Source organism: Melospiza georgiana, chromosome 11 (genome assembly GCF_028018845.1).
Source record: "Melospiza georgiana isolate bMelGeo1 chromosome 11, bMelGeo1.pri, whole genome shotgun sequence".
Classification (NCBI taxonomy): Eukaryota; Metazoa; Chordata; class Aves; order Passeriformes; family Passerellidae; genus Melospiza; species Melospiza georgiana.
Genome location: NC_080440.1, coordinates 9027418 through 9048411, shown reverse-complemented (window position 1 = coordinate 9048411; position 20994 = coordinate 9027418). Strand labels below are relative to the sequence as shown.

At 38.1% G+C, this 20994-nt stretch overlaps 1 protein-coding gene across 1 annotated transcript in view; it reads left to right on the top strand.

The window, feature by feature from the left end:
• PRKAR2A (protein kinase cAMP-dependent type II regulatory subunit alpha) overlaps positions 1 to 20994 on the top strand; it is a 55731-nt gene that overhangs the window by 15836 nt on the left and 18901 nt on the right. The window contains exon 2 of the mRNA XM_058032064.1: positions 7281 to 7316. Within this exon, the coding sequence (XP_057888047.1) occupies positions 7281 to 7316 (36 nt within the window). The remainder of the gene's footprint in view (positions 1 to 7280; positions 7317 to 20994) is intronic.

Below are 20994 nucleotides of genomic sequence, written 5' to 3'. Positions count from 1 at the left end.
ATGAAGCATTTATTTTAAGGAAACTTGCACTTACTTCTTCTTGATGTGATATTTCTGTTTCTCCACAGTCTCATTCTCATCTTTGACCTTTTCTGGCTTTTCCATTGTCTCACAATCCCAGTGAAAGTCGCATTCAAATATGTTTAGGATCTTTTCTTTATATCATCTACTTAATGTTTGGTTTGTAAGCTTAATTTTTCTGCTATTACTAATGTGGCTCCTTAGCTTCTCTCTCTCTGAAATGCCTTCTTCTCTAAGCCTACTCCTAAAGCCCAAGCAAATTTCCATTTTTCACTTGCTTTGTTGTACCTTCCAGTGTCTTGCCTCTTCTGACAATGCTTTGAAGATTTGTCAGCTGCTTCTTAACTTTCCTGGCTTTTTTGCAGCATCCTTCTTTCTCTGTGCAGCGCATAGATTTGTCTTTCTAATACTTGAAAACATTCCCAAGTCTTTCATTTCAGTCCCTGACAACCTCTGTTGTAGTATCAGCATACGGTTATATCTTTAATCACTGTGAAATGTGTTCTTTTAGCTGAGATTGTACCTCAGCACCAGGAGTTTTTCTAATTTCATGTCTGTAAAGCAAGTGCATGCCTTGTTGCTATCTCTTTGATCTTCATAATATAGATTACACTCATAAAAAATAAAAAAAAAAGTGCTGTGTTTGGCTTGATCTGAGACGTGTCAGCAAGAAATAGGAGAGGGCTGTGTGGGTCATGCCATTGCAATGTCAGATAATGTGAAGTGCTGCTTGGAAGGTGTTTGTTCTCCTGGGCTCAGGCTTCAGTCAGGCTGTACAAGCTCCTGAATTCTGGGAGCAGGTAATGGTCCTTTTTTTGTGAGAATGAATATCTCTGAATGAAAGTAGTGCCATGCATGGCTGCTCAGGTTCAGTTGTGGAAAGGGAATATTGAAATAGGGATACATTGGAAACAAGGATCTTTGATTTAAAAACAAACAACACTCTGGAGGCCTTAGTCAAGAAATGCCGTCGTAACCAAAGATTCACCAGATTCCTTTCAGTTAGTCAAGCAATGATTTCTTTCTTGAATTGATCAGCTGTTTAAAGTCTGTCCATTCCAGAGTGCATATTCATTTTTCTACTGTACTTGAAAACCAAAAAAGAGCCAACTCAAAATAGCACAACAGTTTTAGCTTCATAAACATCTTTTTTTACTGACATAAATGCTTTGCTTGTTGACTCAACTTTTCCCTTCAGAAGTTGCTACATTCTTTCTATCAGAGGGGCTCTAAAAAACTTGGAAAGCAAGGATCAGGGACTCTTCTAAAATGAGGCTTTCAGACAGTGTTTCTCCACTTTGTCAGTAATTTTTAAATACAAATTAAAAGAAAATCAATTAAATTGGAGACCAGGATATGTTGCAACTTTGTTTTTATGTTTTGTTCTCTTGCTGTTGATGACAGCTGTTTTTCAATACTGAGAAATAACAAGGTGTCTATGTCTCTGTTATTTTTACCGCAGCAGACAGGAAAACAATGTTTAATAGCAATGTAATAATTTTTATTGCTTTCCAACTTAATAGATGTAAGAGTCTTTTACAGAAAAGCAAAGCCTGTGTGTACCTAATCGTGGATCATGGTTTCCACTTTTTAATTTTTTAATGTTCTGTGTTCTGTCCTCCCTCTGTTTGTTCTCTGAAAACTCACTTCTTCCCAATGTTCCCTGACCTTTTGTCTTCCTCCAAATGTCTGGCATGCTTCAGCTGACACCATCAGGGTCTCTCCTGCCTGTCTAACCCGGCTCTGAGTTTCCATCCTCCTCTATGGGGGTGGGTAGGCAGAGGAATAGGAGGGAAAATAAAGGGAATAGAAAGGAAAATAAAAGGATGTCTATAAAAATCTGATCCGTTTCTGTCTGTTCTGCTTTTCTGAGAGAAGCTCTGAGGTGATCTCTTGGGTTCCAGAGCTGCCTCTGAAAAAATCTAAGTAGTTTGTAGCCTTACCTGTGGTCTCCACCTTATAAAGTAGAAATGTGGAAGGGGTAATTGAGAATTTGCCACTATCCAGCAAGGACATCCTGAAGGAAATCATGGATATGCAACTGTTATATTGGTAACAGAGGGAATTCTGTTTTACTTACCTGTTGAAAAAAAAGATTCAGATTGGTATTTATTGAAGTACAGTTGCATATCTGATGATGAAAGTTCTTTCTGCTCTAGCATTACTTTTTAATTGCCAGGAATCCTAAAAAAGCTGATACTTGAATTGATGAGTTTTCTCAGAGTTGTGGTGGTTCCTATTTATGTAAGTCCATTAACATCTTGGTGTGTAGAAAAACAGTTTGACAGCTGTAGTCTGGCACTTCCTTATCGTAACTTGATACAGCATTCCAGAGAGACAGTCACGCCTCAGATTTATACTCCACTCTGCTTCTGCTATTTCAGCTTTAATGGTTTTTAGTGTCAACTTATGTGTTGTTTGGATAAACTTAATTGACTTGTTAAATTAGAACCGTTTACATTCTGTTTCTCTTCTTGTTTCTCTTCCCACAGGATGATTTTGTGCCATGATCCAATGGGAAAGTACTCTGTAAATCACTGATTTGTGCTACTTGGTTGTAATAAAGCTGGTGTTTTGTGCTTATGCTCTTTGAACTCTGAGTGCCATACTAAGTTTATGCCACCTACTATAAGCTTTGCTCCATCTTTCATCAGGAAAGCTTCCAAAATTGTTGATTAGATTACATAGAAGATCTGTATTAAATATTTGTATGCACAATAGCTTAACTTAGTATGCTACTGTAAATTGTATTCAGAATCACAAACAGTGTGATTTTTTTCACCCTAGTTGAAATTAGGAAATGTTGACAGATCATAGTGAAAAGCAAAGTGCTTGTGAAAAAAGAGAAGTAAGTTTTCAAGGTACATCCTGTACAGAGCCATAGCACCTTGTACTCTACTGTCATGCCTGGAATGCCAGTCCTTTGTTTGCCCCAGAATTTTTTTTTTCCTGTGACCCTGAATTGATCTTTTGAGTTTTGTCTTTTTCTATAAGAATTTTTATTAGGATGTGTAATAAGTGGGTAACAGTAGCTGGGAGAATGAAGGTTGTATTTCTGTTCATTTCAGGCTTGTGAGTAGTGTAGAGAAACAGCTTTCCCTGTTATGGTAGTAGTGTACATCTAAAAAAGCCTGATGGTTTTTTTTACCAGTCACTTTTCAAAGTCAATGACAGAGAAGGGAGCCCACACACTGCAGGAAAAGTGTGCTTTTAGGTCTGGTTGTAAAGAGTGGTTCTACTGTCACTTGTTTGCCTTAAATATTGGAATTGCTAGTTTGATTTGGCTTAAAAACAGTAAGAAAAATAATATCTGTGTCCATTTTTCACCTATGGGGCTGTATTTTATACCTGCTTATAACCACAGTCAGAACTATTGTGAGTTAAATATAGTGAGCCATAATTGAGCATCAGATATTTCAAAGTAAATCTCAATGCCAAAGCAAACTGAAGGATATTGGAGAAATTAATGTTTTGTCACTTATGGAAAGTATTTTAAAAAAAAATTTAAAATCCCAGTGTCTGATTTACATGCCTAAGTTTTCAAGTGAGAAAACCCAATGAAATGGTGCCACTAGTAAGTGGAAGTACAGTTAGTAGTAGCCACTAATTGTGTGGTACTACTGCTGTTTGTGGCATTACTGATGTAATGCACGTTTTTGAATTTAAGTTCTGCAATGTACAGTATTGACCTAGTTATGCAATTTATTAAAATATTTTTTATTAAATCAATATAATGACAATCTGAAGCAGCTTTTTAAGTGTTCCTATCTAGTGCTTACTTCAGTCTGTGTCTAATCACAGTATGGAGGCCACGTACGTGTTCAGCAGACATTCCTGATTTTCCTTGAACAGTGGAGTAGGATGATTGTCCTGAGTCAGTTCTGGCAGAAGTGTGGAATGCACAGCTTGATCTGCCTTTCCAGTGCCAGAATCACTTGCCTTTGGCTGCCAGGGAGGAAATTGGGCCGTTTTGCTCTCTTCTGGTACAATGGTTTAATTTACCTCAGTTTTTGTTGTGTTTACCCAATTACTGTGTCTTGGTTCCCATGAGCCAAGTAGAAGCAGGAGCTCTGCCAAAGGTATGAGACATTTTGAACTCGAATATTGCTGCACCTGAGGTTTTGACATAATGGGGAGTTTACAATGCAATCATCTCACAACCAAATCTTCTAATCTCATTATGGTTTTTGCAATTAAAGTATAATAACATTCATATCATTACCAGAGACATGGGCCATTGTTCAAACTGAATGTGGCCCATGAGTGTGCATCAGGGGGGAGTTCTAACTGGAGATTAAAAAAAAAATTTGTTTCCTATTTCAAAGCAGCAGTTTAATCTTGTTTCTGTAGATTACAGATCTCTGAGTGGTACCAGTTCCTGTAGTGCTGGATTCACTGGATTCTTGTCACAGTGTAGGCAGGGTTGTGCTCTGGGGGCTGCTCTGGTGTAGGAATTTATTACTGGTGTGTCCATCACCATTGCTTTAAATTAGGTGCCCTTTAGTGCTCAGCCTAGGAGCTAGGCTGTATTAACAGTAAATGTATTTTTCCCTTCCACCCCATCTGATTTTTTGGAATCTGTCCACAGACCAGTGTAGGTGTGTGTGGGACCTTCAGGAGAGGTTTCTCTTAGCAGTGCTCAATGCCAGGCTTTTCCTTCGTGTACTTCCAATAGCAAAACACAAGGGTGCCATAGGATTGGCAATATGACTGTGCAATACTGAAAATAGTTGTAAGCAGAGAGCTTTTCATTGGTAAGCCAGAAGGAAAAAAATCCTCACTAATCTTCTCTACTAGGAAATGCCAGATTTTTATCTCTGTAGCATAAAAATAGTCATCTGACAACACATAAAAGTGAATTTTATACATGTTAGAACTGTCACTGGTGTAAGAGATGCAAAATATCATTTTAATCTTAAAAGCTTTGTGGAGGCAGAATAATAGTCGTCTCTTAACTGCCCTTAAAAGGCTGTGTTTTGCTCATTTTTAACATTGGAAAACTTGATGCAGTTTTGATGATACTGAACCCTGCTATGGGATAAAATAATCAAGATTCCAAAAGAAGACATCGTTGGATTTTTTTCTATGTTGCCCAAAGTACACCAGAGTATTCTGTAGTATATTAATTCTGTTCAAAGACATGAAAATGTTATTCTTAAATATGAGCAAGAAATGGGTGTAGAAGTCATAAGGTGGAGAAGAAATTCTGTATGTGCAAGATAGAAACTGAAATAATGTATTTACTCACTAACGGTGTTGATTAAAAGTATCTGAATCCGTACATGAGACTGGTTAATCATTTACTGAAAACTGTTATGACCTTGATGAGGTGCTTGTACAGCAAACATATCAAATTACATTTTGAATTTAGTATTTTCTTTTGTAATAAATGACTTTGTAGTGGAAACTGAACTAATTTGTTTCGGTCTTCCCATTCTTCAAAGCCTTAGAGAACTGGTAGGCATTTGACTGGTCTCTGGATAAAAGCAGTGAATTTTCCTGTTTCTTCAGTTCCAAATTGGCCAATTTTGAGCAGTTACTCAGTTAGATGTGAGTATTACTGGGGCAAATTACTGTCCAGAGCAGTTTTGTGTCACCACTGGTAGCCACAGACAGACCCACGAGGAAAAGTTAAGAAAGGGCAAAATGTCTGAACACTTTCAGATGCATGAGTTTGTTTAATAAACCTGCATGGATCTGTATTCCCAATCCCTGTTTCCCCTTAAGGTGGGGTAAACTTCTCCCATCCCTGGTGCCTTTTGGCAAGTGAGATAAATCCTGCCCTTATTTGCAGGAAGGGTCCCTGCTGTCGTAAATTGCTGAAAGGTTTGAAGAGAAAGTTGCTTGAATTCTCAGGTTTGTTATTCAGTGTTTTTGAACCTCTTCAAGCTTGATGTATGAAACACTGTGTCAGTGTTATTTTTATGAGGATTATGTCATATTATAGAAGTTTAGATCTAAATTGTAAAATTCATAATAATGTTGCATTTAATCCCGAGCTTCTTTTGAGGCTGAGCATTGTCTCCTTGTTAATAGATTTAGCTGAAAACTATGGAATTAGCCTGATTATTCCTTTCCCCTCCAACCTCTTCCGAATTCCTTTATTTAAAAAAAAAATACACAATAATAATTTTGATCTCATTTTTGTGGTATTATTTGCAGTTTTGTGTTTTCATATAGATGTAAGGGTGGTTGTAAGGGCTCCAAAGAAGCTGAGCTCTTCTGGCTTTGCTAAGTAATCATTGTTCTCTGTATTCTGGTGGTGCTGAGATACTCAAAAGTTTCTAAGAAATGATGGGGTCATTAACATTTTTGTGGTGGGTGTTCAATAAATCTGGCTCTGGTGATACATGTGGTTTGATGGGGTATAAAGGCTGCTCTAACTTAAATATTGAAAGAATGGAATAGAAAGGTTACAGGTTGTATCAGGAAAAATGTTGAAGGGAAGAAAAGAGGGAAAACATGAAGCAGTCGGAATAAAACGATGATGGTTGTTAAAGGTGAAGGAGAAGAGAGTGCTTTGGTTTTTTTCTGGGTGAAACTTTACAGGCAGATTTTGTTTTGGGGTTTTTTTTGAGACTGAAGCAGCTCTCAAAGACGGTGCCTTGGCTGCTGTAAAAGGGGGAAAGGGGGTGTTTGCTGAAGGCAATGTCAGAATGGATGTGCACAGTGGAACTCAGGCAGTTCATCCCAGTCCAAAATCCAAGTGCCTTGTAGAGCTACAGCTTGAGCAAGGAGGCAGTGGATGCTGCACCTCAGCCCTCTCCAGTTTCAGTGTGTGAGGCAGCCTTGCTCAGGGCTGCAGGGACTGGGGGAGCCCTGCCCTGCCTGGGGCACAGAACGGCTTGGCCAAAACTTCTTTGGCTTTTGATCCACCTTGAGGAGGTGCAGCTGACCTAAAGTGCTGCAGTGCTTGGCAATAATACCAAATAAATGAGGCTGCTGGCTGATGATAGGTTAGGATTGGATAATCTGTGTAGAGGTATGTTTTTTTCAGAATTAGATAAAAAAAACCAAATCCAACCCAAAACTACTTACCATCCATCCTAGCATGTAATGGCCTTCAGGAATATGAAGTTTCATTTTGAATGAAAACTTACCGGCTGGCAAGTAGATGGATGAAAGCTTTATACTGGATCATTTAAAAAAGAGATTTGTATGGGGTTTCTGTACTGAAAGTATATAATGATTATGCAATTAATTTAAAATATTTGTAATAATAATTACAAATGTGTAATTTTATTTTTCTTTTTTTCCAGCTCCAGTTGTTAACCGATACAACAGAAGAGTATCAGGTATGGTTTCTTTTTAAGAATTCAAAGTATCTGAAATAGTTTTGAAATGTGTATCTGACTAAAGGAAGTACATTAAATATTACCTTTCTCTTATTGCCTTATGTCTCATAATTCTGGCATTTTTTTGTTTGAAATAATGAGAATTGTTTCTTAATTCACTGTAGACGCCAATGGTCAGCACATTTAGATATGCAGCTGATATTTATAGTAGTTGAATTAGTGGCTGTTCACTTGTTCTAGAGACACAGATTATACTTGTTTGTTTGTTTCCTGTCTCAACCAATATAAAATGCTTTAATGAGAAACTAACTCCCAAAAAATTCCTTTGCAAGTTGATTTTGCAGAGTATCACATGAGCAAAATGTTATATGTTGATGAGAAGATATTGCATTGTTTTTTCATTTGAGGTGCAATGTGACTTGCTTTGCATGTGGTACTTTTTTTTTGTCTTCAAATATTTTACTAACATTTAGCTGGTCTAGAAAGTTTTAATTCTGCTTTAACAACTATCTTTAAAATGCCAATGTATTCAGTGTTTTCTCTCTAGTTTTGAGTTCAAGTCTACTCATTTTGTAATTCATGTGGATGATCTGACATGTTTTTGGGTATGTTAGTTATGGTGGGGCATTGTTGATAATACATTTATTTATTTCTATACCATATATATATAAGATTAATATGTGTTTATGTGCAAAATGTCCTTATACCCATGCAGTTCATTTGCTTTCCTACTGGTTGCTTGGATATTATTAAAGATAATTGTTTATTTATGCCACTACAAACAAATAACTGAGTATAATGAGAATTTCATAACTCTTAAAGATTGACAGTGTTCTAGTTTTGAGATATGATTACATGAGAAATCTAGGCAGGACAGAATTTTATCTTGGATGGTGGAGTTTGATGCTCTGATAGTAAATATTGAGAGTAAATATATTGTAGAGTATTTGGAGAGGCCTAAGACACTTTCTCTGCTAATTAAACTAGTCCATCCTGGATCCTGCTGATGGAGAAAAATCTTAGAAATGAGGAGTGAAAAAATCTCAGATTTAAATTTAAATAAAGACTGAGTTATTCCCAAAGTTAAAAAATTAAGCCTTAATCAGAAAGTGTTTGTAATCTTTTTGACTTTTTGAATCTTTTTGAAATGCAGTGTTGGTGCTCACACAGTACTGAGCTGCTCTTAGTTCAAAAACAATTCTCTCATTTTCGGGGTCTAAAGGTTAATGTGAACAACTAAAAAGCAAATGTAAAATTGAATTGCTAACTTGTGCAATTGGATTAAAGAAGGCTTTAGTTGCTTAATAATGCTCCTGCTTCAGGAAGAGCTAGAAATATTCAGAGTTTACAGTTCATATTAGAATTGTCATGGAGACAAACAATAACAGAATATGTGTATATTACTGCTATGTTAAATACTTTCCAGAATATAAAAAGATCAATTTTTCTCTCTGTATACCCTGTATAGGTCATGATCAGTGTGGGATTTGTTAAAATGCAAAGGCAATGCAAACACCATCCATATGCACACAAAGAGCTGCAGTTTTCCTTCTCTTGGCAGGAAAAGCAGAGAAACTGCTGGTTTGGGGTGGGGGTTGTTTGCTGGGGTGGTTTATTCCACTCCATATCTGCTGTTTCTCTCAAGAACTGCATAGGAATGAGGCTGGGTACTGAGCTCAGGCCCTACCATCATAGGCAGCCACATTTTACAATCCCTTGCAGAAAATCAGTGACTGACTTGCTGGGTTTGCTGCTCTGGATTTGGTTTGACTTGTGTTTGATGTATTAGGTTTTCAGCAAGTTTTCATTCTGCAATTTTTGTAAGATAGGTTTTGTCTTTATAAATGAAAAAATAACAGCAAACACCAAACCACTGTTGCCTTACAGATTACTCAGCATAGTAGCTAAATGTTTCTGCATTTAACTTATAAAGTAAAGCAGAACAAACCATAGAAAAGCTGGCACACAATTCTTCTTTGTAATTGCATTTTGTGGTCTTCTCTTCAGAAGAGCTTTCTGCTAGTCCATGTTGAACCTTGTCAATCCAACAATATTTCTGTGTTTCCAGTGCAGTGTGTGTTTGTAAGGGGAATGAAGAGCAGAGCTCAGTTGCTTGCTGTTATCAACATTTGCATGCACAAAATCATAGATTTACAGAGCATTTAAAAGCTAACATGTGATGTATTGAGGTAAATTTAAGCAAGCATTGTTCTTTTGAAGTGTTTGGCTGCCTAGGGAATTACAGCATTGTCCTTGTTTACTAGGTAAAAAATAAAACAAAAATACAATTTTTGATAATTTTTAGAGGAAAAGTTGATAAAGTGATTGTCTACATTACATGCAGTTTATGACAGGCTAATCATTGTTCTGGTAAACCATTCAACTACAGATTTGTTCTTGGAGCCTAACAGGTGTTTATTATGCTTTCTTACACATAGTAGTCAGAGGATCTTTTTTTAGTTGCTTTATTAATTTTTCAATATTAAACTTGAAGTGTTTTCTACTGGTTGGTTCTGATTAGTTGCCTACAGATAACAGGATGATCATGATTCCCCTGATGCATTATTGAAAATTCTAGAGATACATAATCCCATAGAATAAGTCTGTTCTAATGATTACTAAATTTTCATTTAGGTGTTTATTTCTGGTTATGAAACATCTAAACTGCTTTGGCAAATACTACCAGTGTTGTAAATATTTAGCTGTCATTCTTTAAGACTTACTCAAAATGGACTGTGCAGGAGGGTCATCCTGGAAGAAGGGGATTTATCTAATCATGTTTATGTAATTATTTATAGAAGTGCAGAGTGGTAGTGTTCTCATGAAGAGAAACAGCCTTTTCCACAGAATGCTTGGAGGGAGAAGGAGAAATGAGAGCTTGATGTTCCTCTAGAAGTTAATCTAGTGAATAGCTGGCTTGTGTGTGGCATGTTTGGCCATGTAACGTTGAGATCCATGGTGTGCACACAAACAGTTGGTCAGCTCTAATTTGTATCTGAGCTGACTTCATTAAAATAATCCTGTTTGTAAAATCGTAAGCTATTTTGGTGGTAGAAACTAAAATGGGAAAAACCAGCTCACTGATTTGAAAACCTCCTAGCTCTGGGGTGCCATGGGCTGTGATGCAATTTCAGTGCTAATTACCCAGCAGAGCAGTTGTGTTGCTGCTGCTGTGAGTTAGCAGTCTGAGCCTTCTGCCAGGGTAACTAACCTGTGTTCCATGGATTCCTCACTGACTCAGCCTTGGATGGAGTGGCCTGCATCCCTTATGGATGCCTTCCTCCCAAGAACTGGGCTGGGAACTTGGAAATTCATACTTGCTTCATTACATTTCTTGATCTTCCTCCGAGCATAGGGATTCCTGACAAACTTAATTATGTTGATCACTTCATTTTCTGTCATGGAAGGCTGCAGAGCCTGCCAGTATCTGTGTCCTTGGCTTGGGACAGACTACACAGTGCAGGGAGGTGGCAGAAATCAGTGATACCTCCTTTCTCAGTTATATCAAAGCTGTTTCAGTGCTAGAGGAAGAGAGCATTGATATTTGTCCCACTATAAGAACTGGTACATAACACTGAGGAGAATTCTGCTCCTGGCAGGTTTTGAATGAAAAGTTAATTGTGTTTTTGGAAGGGAAGGTGTGACGCCCGCTAGTCTCTCTTGAGCGTAGTTTCTCCTCTTTTAGTTTTAGCATATTTCAGAAAAGTGAAGTTTTTTGATAGATTTCTCTATTGCCATTTCTAGACACTTTTGATTAATTCCACAGAACACCCACTCTCCAGCAGACTTGCAGATTTCTTCTTGGGATAGGATAATCTGACGAAATGACACCCATACTATACATGTGTCATAAAAAGTTTTCATCTTCTTTCTACAATTATTTCAGTTTATCTGAGTGATCTGGTGTAATAATCTCTCTTTTGCATGTGCCTGTACTCCTTCCTGAGCCTTCCTTTGGCCTCATTGGAATGAAATTACAATTTTCACATTCAACAACTGTAAGCAGAATAATTGAGCTATATGATCAAGGGAAGCAATATATAATAGTTATTTCCTTAATAGTAACACAGCTGTCAAGATCTGTGCCTGTTTTCATATTAATATAAAAAAGAATCAAATTAACAAGACTTGCCTCAGTTGGTCCTTTTGGTGGGGCAGCTTTCAGCAGAGACTCAGTGGAGTGAGAAGGATCAAATTCTGGGTGCTAAGCCCCTGAGATGGGGCTGCTGAATAAAGGTTTCATGTGTAGAGGTTAATTTTGTTGAAATGTTCCTGAATCCTGTTTTCCTGTGTGTAACAAACATGAGCGATGGTGGTGGGGACTCCTTACCCTGAACTCTTCATTAGTCTGGCTCCTGCCAAAATGAGCAATCATCTCATAATGCACATATGTTGCTAAAGTCTGATATTCCTCTGTGCTTTTCAGTGCAATGCAGCATTTTCTTCACACCCTGGCAAGTTGAGATGTCAGGATATGATAATATTACACATAGTAAATTCCTATTAGTAGCTTCTAGTGCTTTAAAATGACAGCTTTAACAAAAATAATTTTCTAATAAAGCTGTTCTGTTAATTATTGCCACACAGCATGTTAGTATTTGGTAAGAAAGACCGTTTTGGGACCCTGTTAAATTAGGACATCTAAATGGCAGCAGTGAAGCAAGAGGCAATGCTTCTCTTGGGAGGTTGTTTTGAGTATTTCTCTTGCAGAATACTCTCTACTACTTCAGTGATAAAAATCTCAGCACTTGAAATCATCAAGGGAGGAAGACTGAGTGATGACTGACTTTCTCTGTGCTGTTCTCATCTCTGTGTATTTGTCCGATTCTCAGAGGTTGACTTGAAAATCATGATCTGGTTTCTTCTCTTGAAGCTATTTAATTAATTTCTATATTGATTATTCACCATCTTACAACACTGATAGCATAATAACTTCTGCTGATAGATTTTCAGGCAGGTGATAAATGATAAGAGACTTCAAAAATCCACATTTTTATAAAAGGCACAGTTTTCCTGTATCAACAACCTGAAGCTTCTGTGGATTTTTGCTAGCCCTAATGGTTGCAAAACCAGTATCATAACTACAATGAAAAGAATTAATTTTAAAAAATGTTGATATGAGCAAAAGCCAAGCATGTGGGATGACAGATGAAAGTGGTGATAAATTGTGTGGGTGCTCTCCTGTAAGAAAGTGTCTGAATCATTATTCGTTAAACAAAAAAAGCTTGTTTTCTCTGTTTGCAATATTGGGACTTATTTAAAAATTCCTGGCATGTGATTGACGTTCAGTGAATAATAAAATGCTTATTTTTGGAAATTAATAGTCATGACTTCACAATTACTTGGATTTCACAGTGTTGTGAACAATTCTGCAGGATTTTTTTTGTGACACAAAGAGAAATACAGCACTGGGAGCATCTGTACTTAAAATTTAAGTCAGTGCAATTCCTGGTCAGAACAAATCTGATCCAGTCTGCTTAATGCACATAAGTGCTACAATGGAGTAGAATCAATTAATCCTTCATCTTTTTTATTTATGCTTTCTTAATAATAGTTCATGGCCAGAGTGTAACATAAGAATTAGAACTTGTTTGTCCAAAGTCAAATGCTCCCTTAGCAGTTGGGAGCATAAGTTTAGCTATGTGCATTTTTAGCAAGTAATGCAGTATGGATCAGTTTTCCAAAAGTATTCAGGTAGCAAAAGGTGCAAATGATTAACTTCCATTAATTGTTTTACATTAAAGGTCTTTATCAAGTCTGCATAAATGTTGGTCCATATCTTTGTATACATAAATACTTTTGAAAATATCAGCCTTCAGCTGATGATTGAAATAAAATTTAGTTCTCCCTTTGATAGGTTGGAACTAAACTTTTCTCTTTTGTGTGATAGAGAATTTTTTGTTTGTTTTGTTTGTTCTTTGAACTCAGGATGGTTTTTAACATGGGAATTAAAGCCCAGATGAAAATATTCCAACATGGTTTGTTGGTCAAACACACAAATCTCAAAATGCCTGTCACAATACAGGCTAAAACAGAGAATTTTATACTTGGTGCAAAACCTGGTGCTGTGATGTCTCTTTAGAGTGACCTCAGAGTCAGATGTGATTTCCATTTTTCTTGTGAATATATAAGGCTGCACTTCATCCCTGTTTTAATATAAAGTTTTAGACTGAGTCAGAGATGTTATGCTCCTATATTGATTAATACCCTCAATCAACTTTAGGTTGCTGTAATTTCAGTTTAAATGTGGAATAGGTCAAATAGTCCATCCATGGAGAAAAGTTTAAACAGACTTGATTTAAATTTGAAAGGATGTACTTTCATGAACTCTACCTGGAAATTTTTAACACCAGAACACCTTGCTGAGTCTGTGTGTAGCCCAAATTAACACAAAACGTTATAGGAATAGCAAAAAACTCAGTGTAAGGAATATAATGGCATTATGAAAGCCCACTTCAGGAAATACTAAAGGTATCTGAGGAGCTGCTGTGAGCCCTCATTTGTAGAGAGACTTGAGTCAGGGCTTGACTTTGGGAGGTGCCTTGTGTGTGGGTACTTGGCTGCCTGAAGCACTTACCTGATTTGGTGTGTTTTTCCCGTGTCTCCAAAATTTGTTAGAGGAAAGACCCCAATTTTCTTAAGCTCCCTAATCTTCTCTGATGGCAAAACACAAAACTGGTCAGCAATAAGGCACACAAGTTCCAGCTGATGAAGTTATATCCAATATTAGCATTTTGCTGGACCACTTCAAGTGTGTATTTTGTGTATTTCCTGCAAAGACAATTCATTTATTCAGTGAGATGCTAAATCCAGAGTTGGCTGATCCTGGAGATGAATGAGTGAAGGAGTCACACCTTTGCCATGGCTGGTGCTCACCAGGGCACTGGAATTGCTCAGCAGCCCCACAGGAATGGGGAGAGCTGCCAGGATTTTCTTCAAGGGCTCCAACAGTAACTTCCCACATTTCCTGCTTTTCCAGTGTGCCAGGAAAGGAAGCAGCAGTTTCCAAGCACAGGGAATTGGGGGCTTCCACGTCATTCCTCTGCACACAATCCTTTTGTGTCAAGCCATGCTAATTTTTCATTGTTCCTGGTTTGCTACAGGTAAATAGGTGTTAGTTGTTCTATTCAGGATAATGTGGTTTTTAACATATTTGGACATTCTTTAGAAATCTTTGAAAATCATATCATATAATTGATTTCAGAAGTGCCTTTTAACATTTTGGCATGCTTTGGTTCTCTGTCACAAGAGATGTCAGAAAGAAGTAGCTGAATGAAATTTTAAGGCAGAAAGTGCTTTACTGCACTTTTCTCAAGATGATTTTAAAATACTATTTGCCTTCTTGCAGGTTTAGCAGTTCATATGGCAGAATTGCACTTATAAAACAAAAAAAAAAATGCCTTGATCTGTAAACCGAAAGAAAATTTCTTATTTCTGTACTAGAATACCACTTTTCCTGTTTTATTCCCCAACTAAATTCTCTTTTCTAGCTGCAGTTTGCAACTAAAAGCCTGTAAGCTACATTCCTTTTTTGGGGAGGGGGGGAAGGTGTATATTTGAGCCATTTCTTGGAACTTGTGGTGTTCTGATGTAAACTGAAGGGAAAGTGAACATTCTCTGTGCTGTTTTTAACTCAGAGAAAGTATCACTGTTTCAGGCACATGAGCATTATTGGTGCTGAATTCCTGGTTCTATCTGCCTTGCTTACGTAACACATTTGGAAATGTGTTAAAATTTATGTGATGGGCTAAACCAGGATCATTAAAGCAGAAGGCTTTCTTCTACAATTGTGAATCTGTGTGCTCTGAAATAGTAGTAGCATCATGTTTTCCAGGAGACCTTTTTTATGGCTGACTATCTCATCAGTAAGGCTCTCTTAGAAGGCTTGAACAAGGTCAGCAGCATGTTTATCCATTGCAGTCTTCTGATTTCTTGACTTGCAAGAATAAAGCTTGCTCCATTTGAATTTCCCAGGCTTCACCAGATGGAATAATGTATAACTCCAAAATAACTTGCTTCCATTCTATTTAAATGTAGTAAAGGGAATTGGAAACAGAAGTAGCAAATTGTAAATTACTGTTTTAAGATTGAAAGGGCAGTATTTTGCTTTTGGTAGTTACTGTCAGTGTCAGAGCTGTTTACTCCAATGCGCATCCACATGGAAAACCTTCTTATTTTTGTTAGTCCTCTACCATGATGGAAGTATTTTTGTTGTTTTAATTTTCATGCAGACTTATCTCTTACTGCAAGTCCCAGTGTCTGATGGGATGCTGGGCTCTCTTCTTCTGAGCTGAGAAATGGAAACCCCAAGTGCAGGAGTCCCAGGTGTGGTTTAGTCAGCAGATGATTCTGTGGAATCAAGCAGGAGAGACCTGCAGAGTGTTTATTTTATCACCAGAGTGCTTTCATCATAGGTCCTCTGGAAACTGTAAATTTTCAATTATCAAAAATTATAGGCTAGGATTTATAGCCTCATGGGTTTGTCATTATTCTCCTGCAGCATGTGTCTTCAGTGAGGTGAGAGAATATAACCCTCCAATGTGTGAGCACGCAGAGTGGAAGGAAAAGCTAAAACATTTGGCATAGCTCATACGTAAGAGCATTAAGTAAAAGTTGTGCCTTGATACAACTAAACAGGCAACTATATGAAGTAAATACAATGATAAACAGCTGTTGGTGTAGTTGAAAAAAAAAAAAGAAAAAAAGGCAAATGTCATGTTCATTTGGTTATGCCAGAGAGGTAGGAGAAGTGCTTAGGAGAATTCTCTCTCTAGTCCTACATTGGCACAAGTATTTCATTTTAATTGCTCCTGAGTAGGAGGAGGATTTAAATCAAGATATATAAGCTGAGGATTGTCTTCTGAAGTTTTGTTGCAGTTCAGTAAGACCCCCAACAAGTTGCCTCTTAGGATGATAGGGAAAGTCTTTTCCTCCCAGATCCCTGGAGCAGGTTGCTGGGTGCTCTGAAGCCTTTGGTCTGTGGATTGTCTGGTGCTGTGTCCCTGAATCACTTGAGCTGGGGCTGGTTTCCAGGCCAGATCCTGCAGGCTGCAGAAGGAGTTAAACAAAACAAAAAACCAACCCTGAACAAAGCCTACCTAGGAGTAATAGTTTAGTAGGAACACATTGTATCTTGTTAAAAGTGCTTTATGCTTGTCTTTAAAATCTAGTTGAAGCAGTATTGTCTGCTTGTAATGCTTTCATTATATGTGTGTAAAGATATGAATCTAAAAGAGACTGATTATTTACTTTCCGTTTATTATTCTACTTCTTTCATCATCAAAGTTCTCGTTTGCCCCTAGGGAAATGTAATTTTAAATACTTTGCCAAATCTTGCTGTAGTAGAAGAAAAAAAATATTTTAATGGCTATTCTGCTGTAAGGCATTGTCTCAGTTGTTTTACTGTACATATGATGATAAAACCTTTTAAAGAAACACTTAAATCAGATCTTTATTAATCTGTATGAATGTAATAAGAATATGTGAAAACTGCATTATTCAGAATACATAAAGCAAATGCACTCATGGAAATAGTTGTCAGCCAGTTGTCATAATTGTAAAGGGCTTATTATGTTGCCTGTACTTAGGCATCTTGGGAGAAAAGGTGTCTGTGCATGTAAAGTTGGATTTCCTGCAAAGAAAAAAAACCCATTATCATAAAAGGTGGAATTTATAATTGATTGTGCAGTCTGTGCTGAACTTGTTACTGAGGAGTAGTATGAGGTGGGAGTGTGTGACAATGTCACAAGCCATTGTCACCGGAAGTGTCGCATTTCTCTCTTGATGGAAAGAGAACAAACTGGAGAAGTCTGATTTAGATAATGCTATTGGGAAGTACATAATCATGGTGAGGAAATGGTTATCAGAGATTTCTAAAAGCAAGGTTATCAGCAAGCACTGTAATGAATCATGCACTTCTCTTGGTAAAAGGGTTTATCCAGCTGTGAACTAGAGTGGGATTTCTCCAAGCTCCACCTTGGACCTCAGTTTTGCGGCTCTGTTAAATTAAATTAATGGCCCTTGAGGAACACAGGTGATGTCCACATCAGAGCTGGGCATTTTCAGGTGACTTTGGGTAGAGCCAGGTGAATGCTTCAACCTGTTGTGCATGAGTGGCTTTCTGCATGTCTAGGTGAAACAGTGCAGGGTTTTAGGGTTTTACAGGCTCCATCAGCATCTCATGGGCTTCTTTTCCTGACACAGTGATCTTTGCAGCTTCCTAGCATGAGCAGCCTGTGGGACCAAGTGTGGAGTGTGCCTGAACCTGGAATCCTGACTGGACAGAGCTGGTTTGGCACGGCTGTGCTGAGTCTGAGTGCCTTTGGAGTTAATCTGTAACACACAAGAACTCTGCCTGTGAAGAACCTACTTGATTTACTTTCCTTTTAACTATAAATGACATTTGAAGCTGTTACAAGAACTGAAAATCCATTCTTTTCCTTTCCCCCTGAAATGAATCATTTCTAAATATTTCTCCACTGAAAAAACTTTGACACTTGATTTGACATATATGGTCATGCAAGTGGTTGCATGTTTGAATATTCTGCTTTGGTATTTGACTAAGGGTTGATGGGGTGGTTTTTGCTCAGGTCCTGGTTAATTGCAAATCATATCTCAGTTATACCTCTGTGAGAATTAAGAGTGAAGTCAGGAGGTGGTATTCTTGTGGGCTATCCTGCATCTGGAGATTGCCATGTGGCACATGAAGTGACAGACCAGTCTTTTAAGACCCAAGATCTGAGTTTTGGGCTGATGCAATAACGTTGGTTTTAACAAAAAATTTACCCTTGATTTCAGTCAGTTCTCACTAGTGAATTAAAGGCTGAAGTGGCTGATTTTCCTGAACACATTAACTGTTCTTTGGGTTTCAGTGTTGCTTTTCTTTCCAACTGTCATAAATGTGAAAATGGCTCAGGTGGTGCAAATGGTTGCAGGTTCTGTTTCCCACTTGCTGGATCAAGGTACGAATCTGTCGTCTGCTTTGACATGGTGAGATCTTTCACTTGAGAAACAAAGTGCAATTTCTAAACCAAAAAGTTCTGAGCTAACCAGCAACAGAAGTGAGAGGAAACTTGGAGTTGTTTTCCAAGTGTGGAAAATCACATTTAGCTGTGCCAGCAAAGACCTGTGTGTAAGTGCTGTTCAAGCTTCCTAATTCATCTGAGTGCACGGTTTTGAAGTGCAGCTCAGCTGTCAGAGGGAATGACAAGCCACTGGCAGTGGTCATCTTTCCAGCTGGCATGGTGCTCCCAGAACAGCCTATGCATCTGTCCTTGAGAGACAGACTCAAAAAATGCTTGAAGCTTTGACAAACTCAAATGCAAAGAGTGCTGCCTTAAACAGAGTTTAAAATTACTCATCTGAATAAATAACTGGAAAAGTGGTTCTACATGTACTGCTCTGAGTGGATTTTTAGTAATGGGTCTGATAGGATCAATTGGAGATGATGCACCCTAATAAGTAAGGAAGAGTGAATAGGATTTCACTCTGCAGGTGGGATCCAGAATTGAAAAGAGAGCATGACAGGGCATCTATTTGCTACTTGTTTCAGTAGCAATAGAAATATTAATAATGCATTCACCTTACATAAAATATAGAACTTAAATTTCCTTCTTTTGTGTGTGTTTGAAAGTGTTCAGGCATCAGCCTCTTGGCTGTTATTTTGCAAAAAGCAGAGATCTCTCAGGGACAGGAATGGTGTGCATTTCTCTTGGAGGCTGTATTAACTTGCCAGAGCTAAAAACTCAACTGTTATTTTGCATACAGATTTCTATAGAGTGCAAGGACTTTGATCTTGACAAAACACTTATTTTGCAGAACAATATTATCTTGAGAGTGATTAAAACTTGCACAAACGAAGGTGGTGTTTGTACTGGCAAACTTGTCTTGCTGCTTCTGCCTCTCTCGCCACCCCTGCTTCCCCCTCACCCATCCACTGCTGATGTCATTGCTGCAGCTCCACAGATCCCGGCTGCTTTCAGATGCTGTCACCTGCATAACAAAGCAGCCATGGAGCTCTATCATTTCTGAGCCTTCAGAAGTGTTAACAGATGTTCTTGAAAGCCAAAGAAGGTGCAGCATGAGAGCTGCAGAAGCTAAGAGAGACTAAATGTAGATGGTAGGATAAAAGCCTGAATTTCTTTTTATCTCAAAGCTTCATAAAATTGAAAACTGGTTTTTTTTTTATGTTCCAAAGCTATTTGAACTATGTATGGGTGGATTTGGAAGGAAGCTTGGTCTGCATGGTGTGAGCTGATAGAGCTGTAGATGTGTCACACTGCTGTGCAACTTCCACTGATGGATTCTTGCTTAGCACTTGCTCAAGGGCAGAGTTGTGCTGAAAATCTCAACTAGGCAAGGTGTGATTTCAGAAGTCACTTCAAATTATATGGAGATACTGGTGAGCTTTAGGTTGCACATTCAGAAAACCTCTTCCCCCGTGGATGCTGGAGCAGGTTAGCAGAGAGATGTGCCATCTTTGCCTCAGGAGGTTTCCAGGTCAGCGCCAAAGTAGCCCAGAATTCCAAATAGCTCCTCTTGGATGGGAAGGCTGGACTGGATGATCTTCAGAGAGAGATCCCTTCCAACTGCCTTTAAAATGAGTCTGTAAAACAACACTTTTCAGGAGAATCTTGTGAGAACAAGCTTGCCTCAGAGTGTGCTTTGTTGGGACACTTTAATAGTTAATATGTGAATTCAGTCACCTATCAAATAATGGGTCAAGGCTGTTTTCACTCTGTCATGATGAAAGATCAGATATTTTTTCATTAGGACTGGCTGTACTGTAATGCACAAATGAATAACCGTCAGGAGTCCTGAAATTCCCTGGATTTCTGACAGGGGTTGGCAGAGTTTAGGGTAGTTATGGAGGTCCCTTACAGCCAGAAGAATAGCAAAGCAGCACAGATAACATGAAACATTTTGCAGGTAAGACTGACACACAGGTCATATGTTCAACAGTACATATTTCCCCAAGTGATTTACCAATTAACAATAGTGGAAAGAAAAATTGGTCATACTGCACCATAAAACATGGGGTGGGTTTGATGTAATGCTGCTTTTTCTTTTCATTAGTCATTGTTTTAAAGTATTTGGAAAATACTGTTGGTTGTTAGGAGTGGGCTGAAAAGCTTTCTGTTGGCTTTCCAGAGTATCACAATGTTAATTAAGCTTGAGAATTTTGTGTCTCTCCCCCTTTTAAAGTATACCACAACAGAAATGTTACATTAAATGTTGCAGCTCTGCCTGCAAATAAATAGAGTCTGTCAATCAGAGCTGCCCAAGGTTGGAGTCAAAACGTCTGGCCTGCTCTTCTGCATGGAAAAAGAAATCCCAGCAGGAGGTTGAAGAATGGGAAATATAAAGGGAAGGCATTCTATGTGACAGCATGGGAAGAAGTGGTATTTTGCCATGTTCTGATTGTATTTCTGTGGTGCCCATTCATGGGCATTACAGAAGAGATTTCCATATGTAAGGGAAGGGCACTAAGTCCTAGTCTGTGTCCTTGGTGGGGTTTGGGACCTGTTCTCACCCTTAATGGGTAAGATGAAATAGGGGAAACCTACATTTACAAACCATAACCAAAGCCATTTCATACTGAAATTACAGATGACTGTGTTGCTTTGATGTGTGTTTTGAGATAAGGTTTTGCTCTGATGCTCTAGTTTTAGCTGTGGCA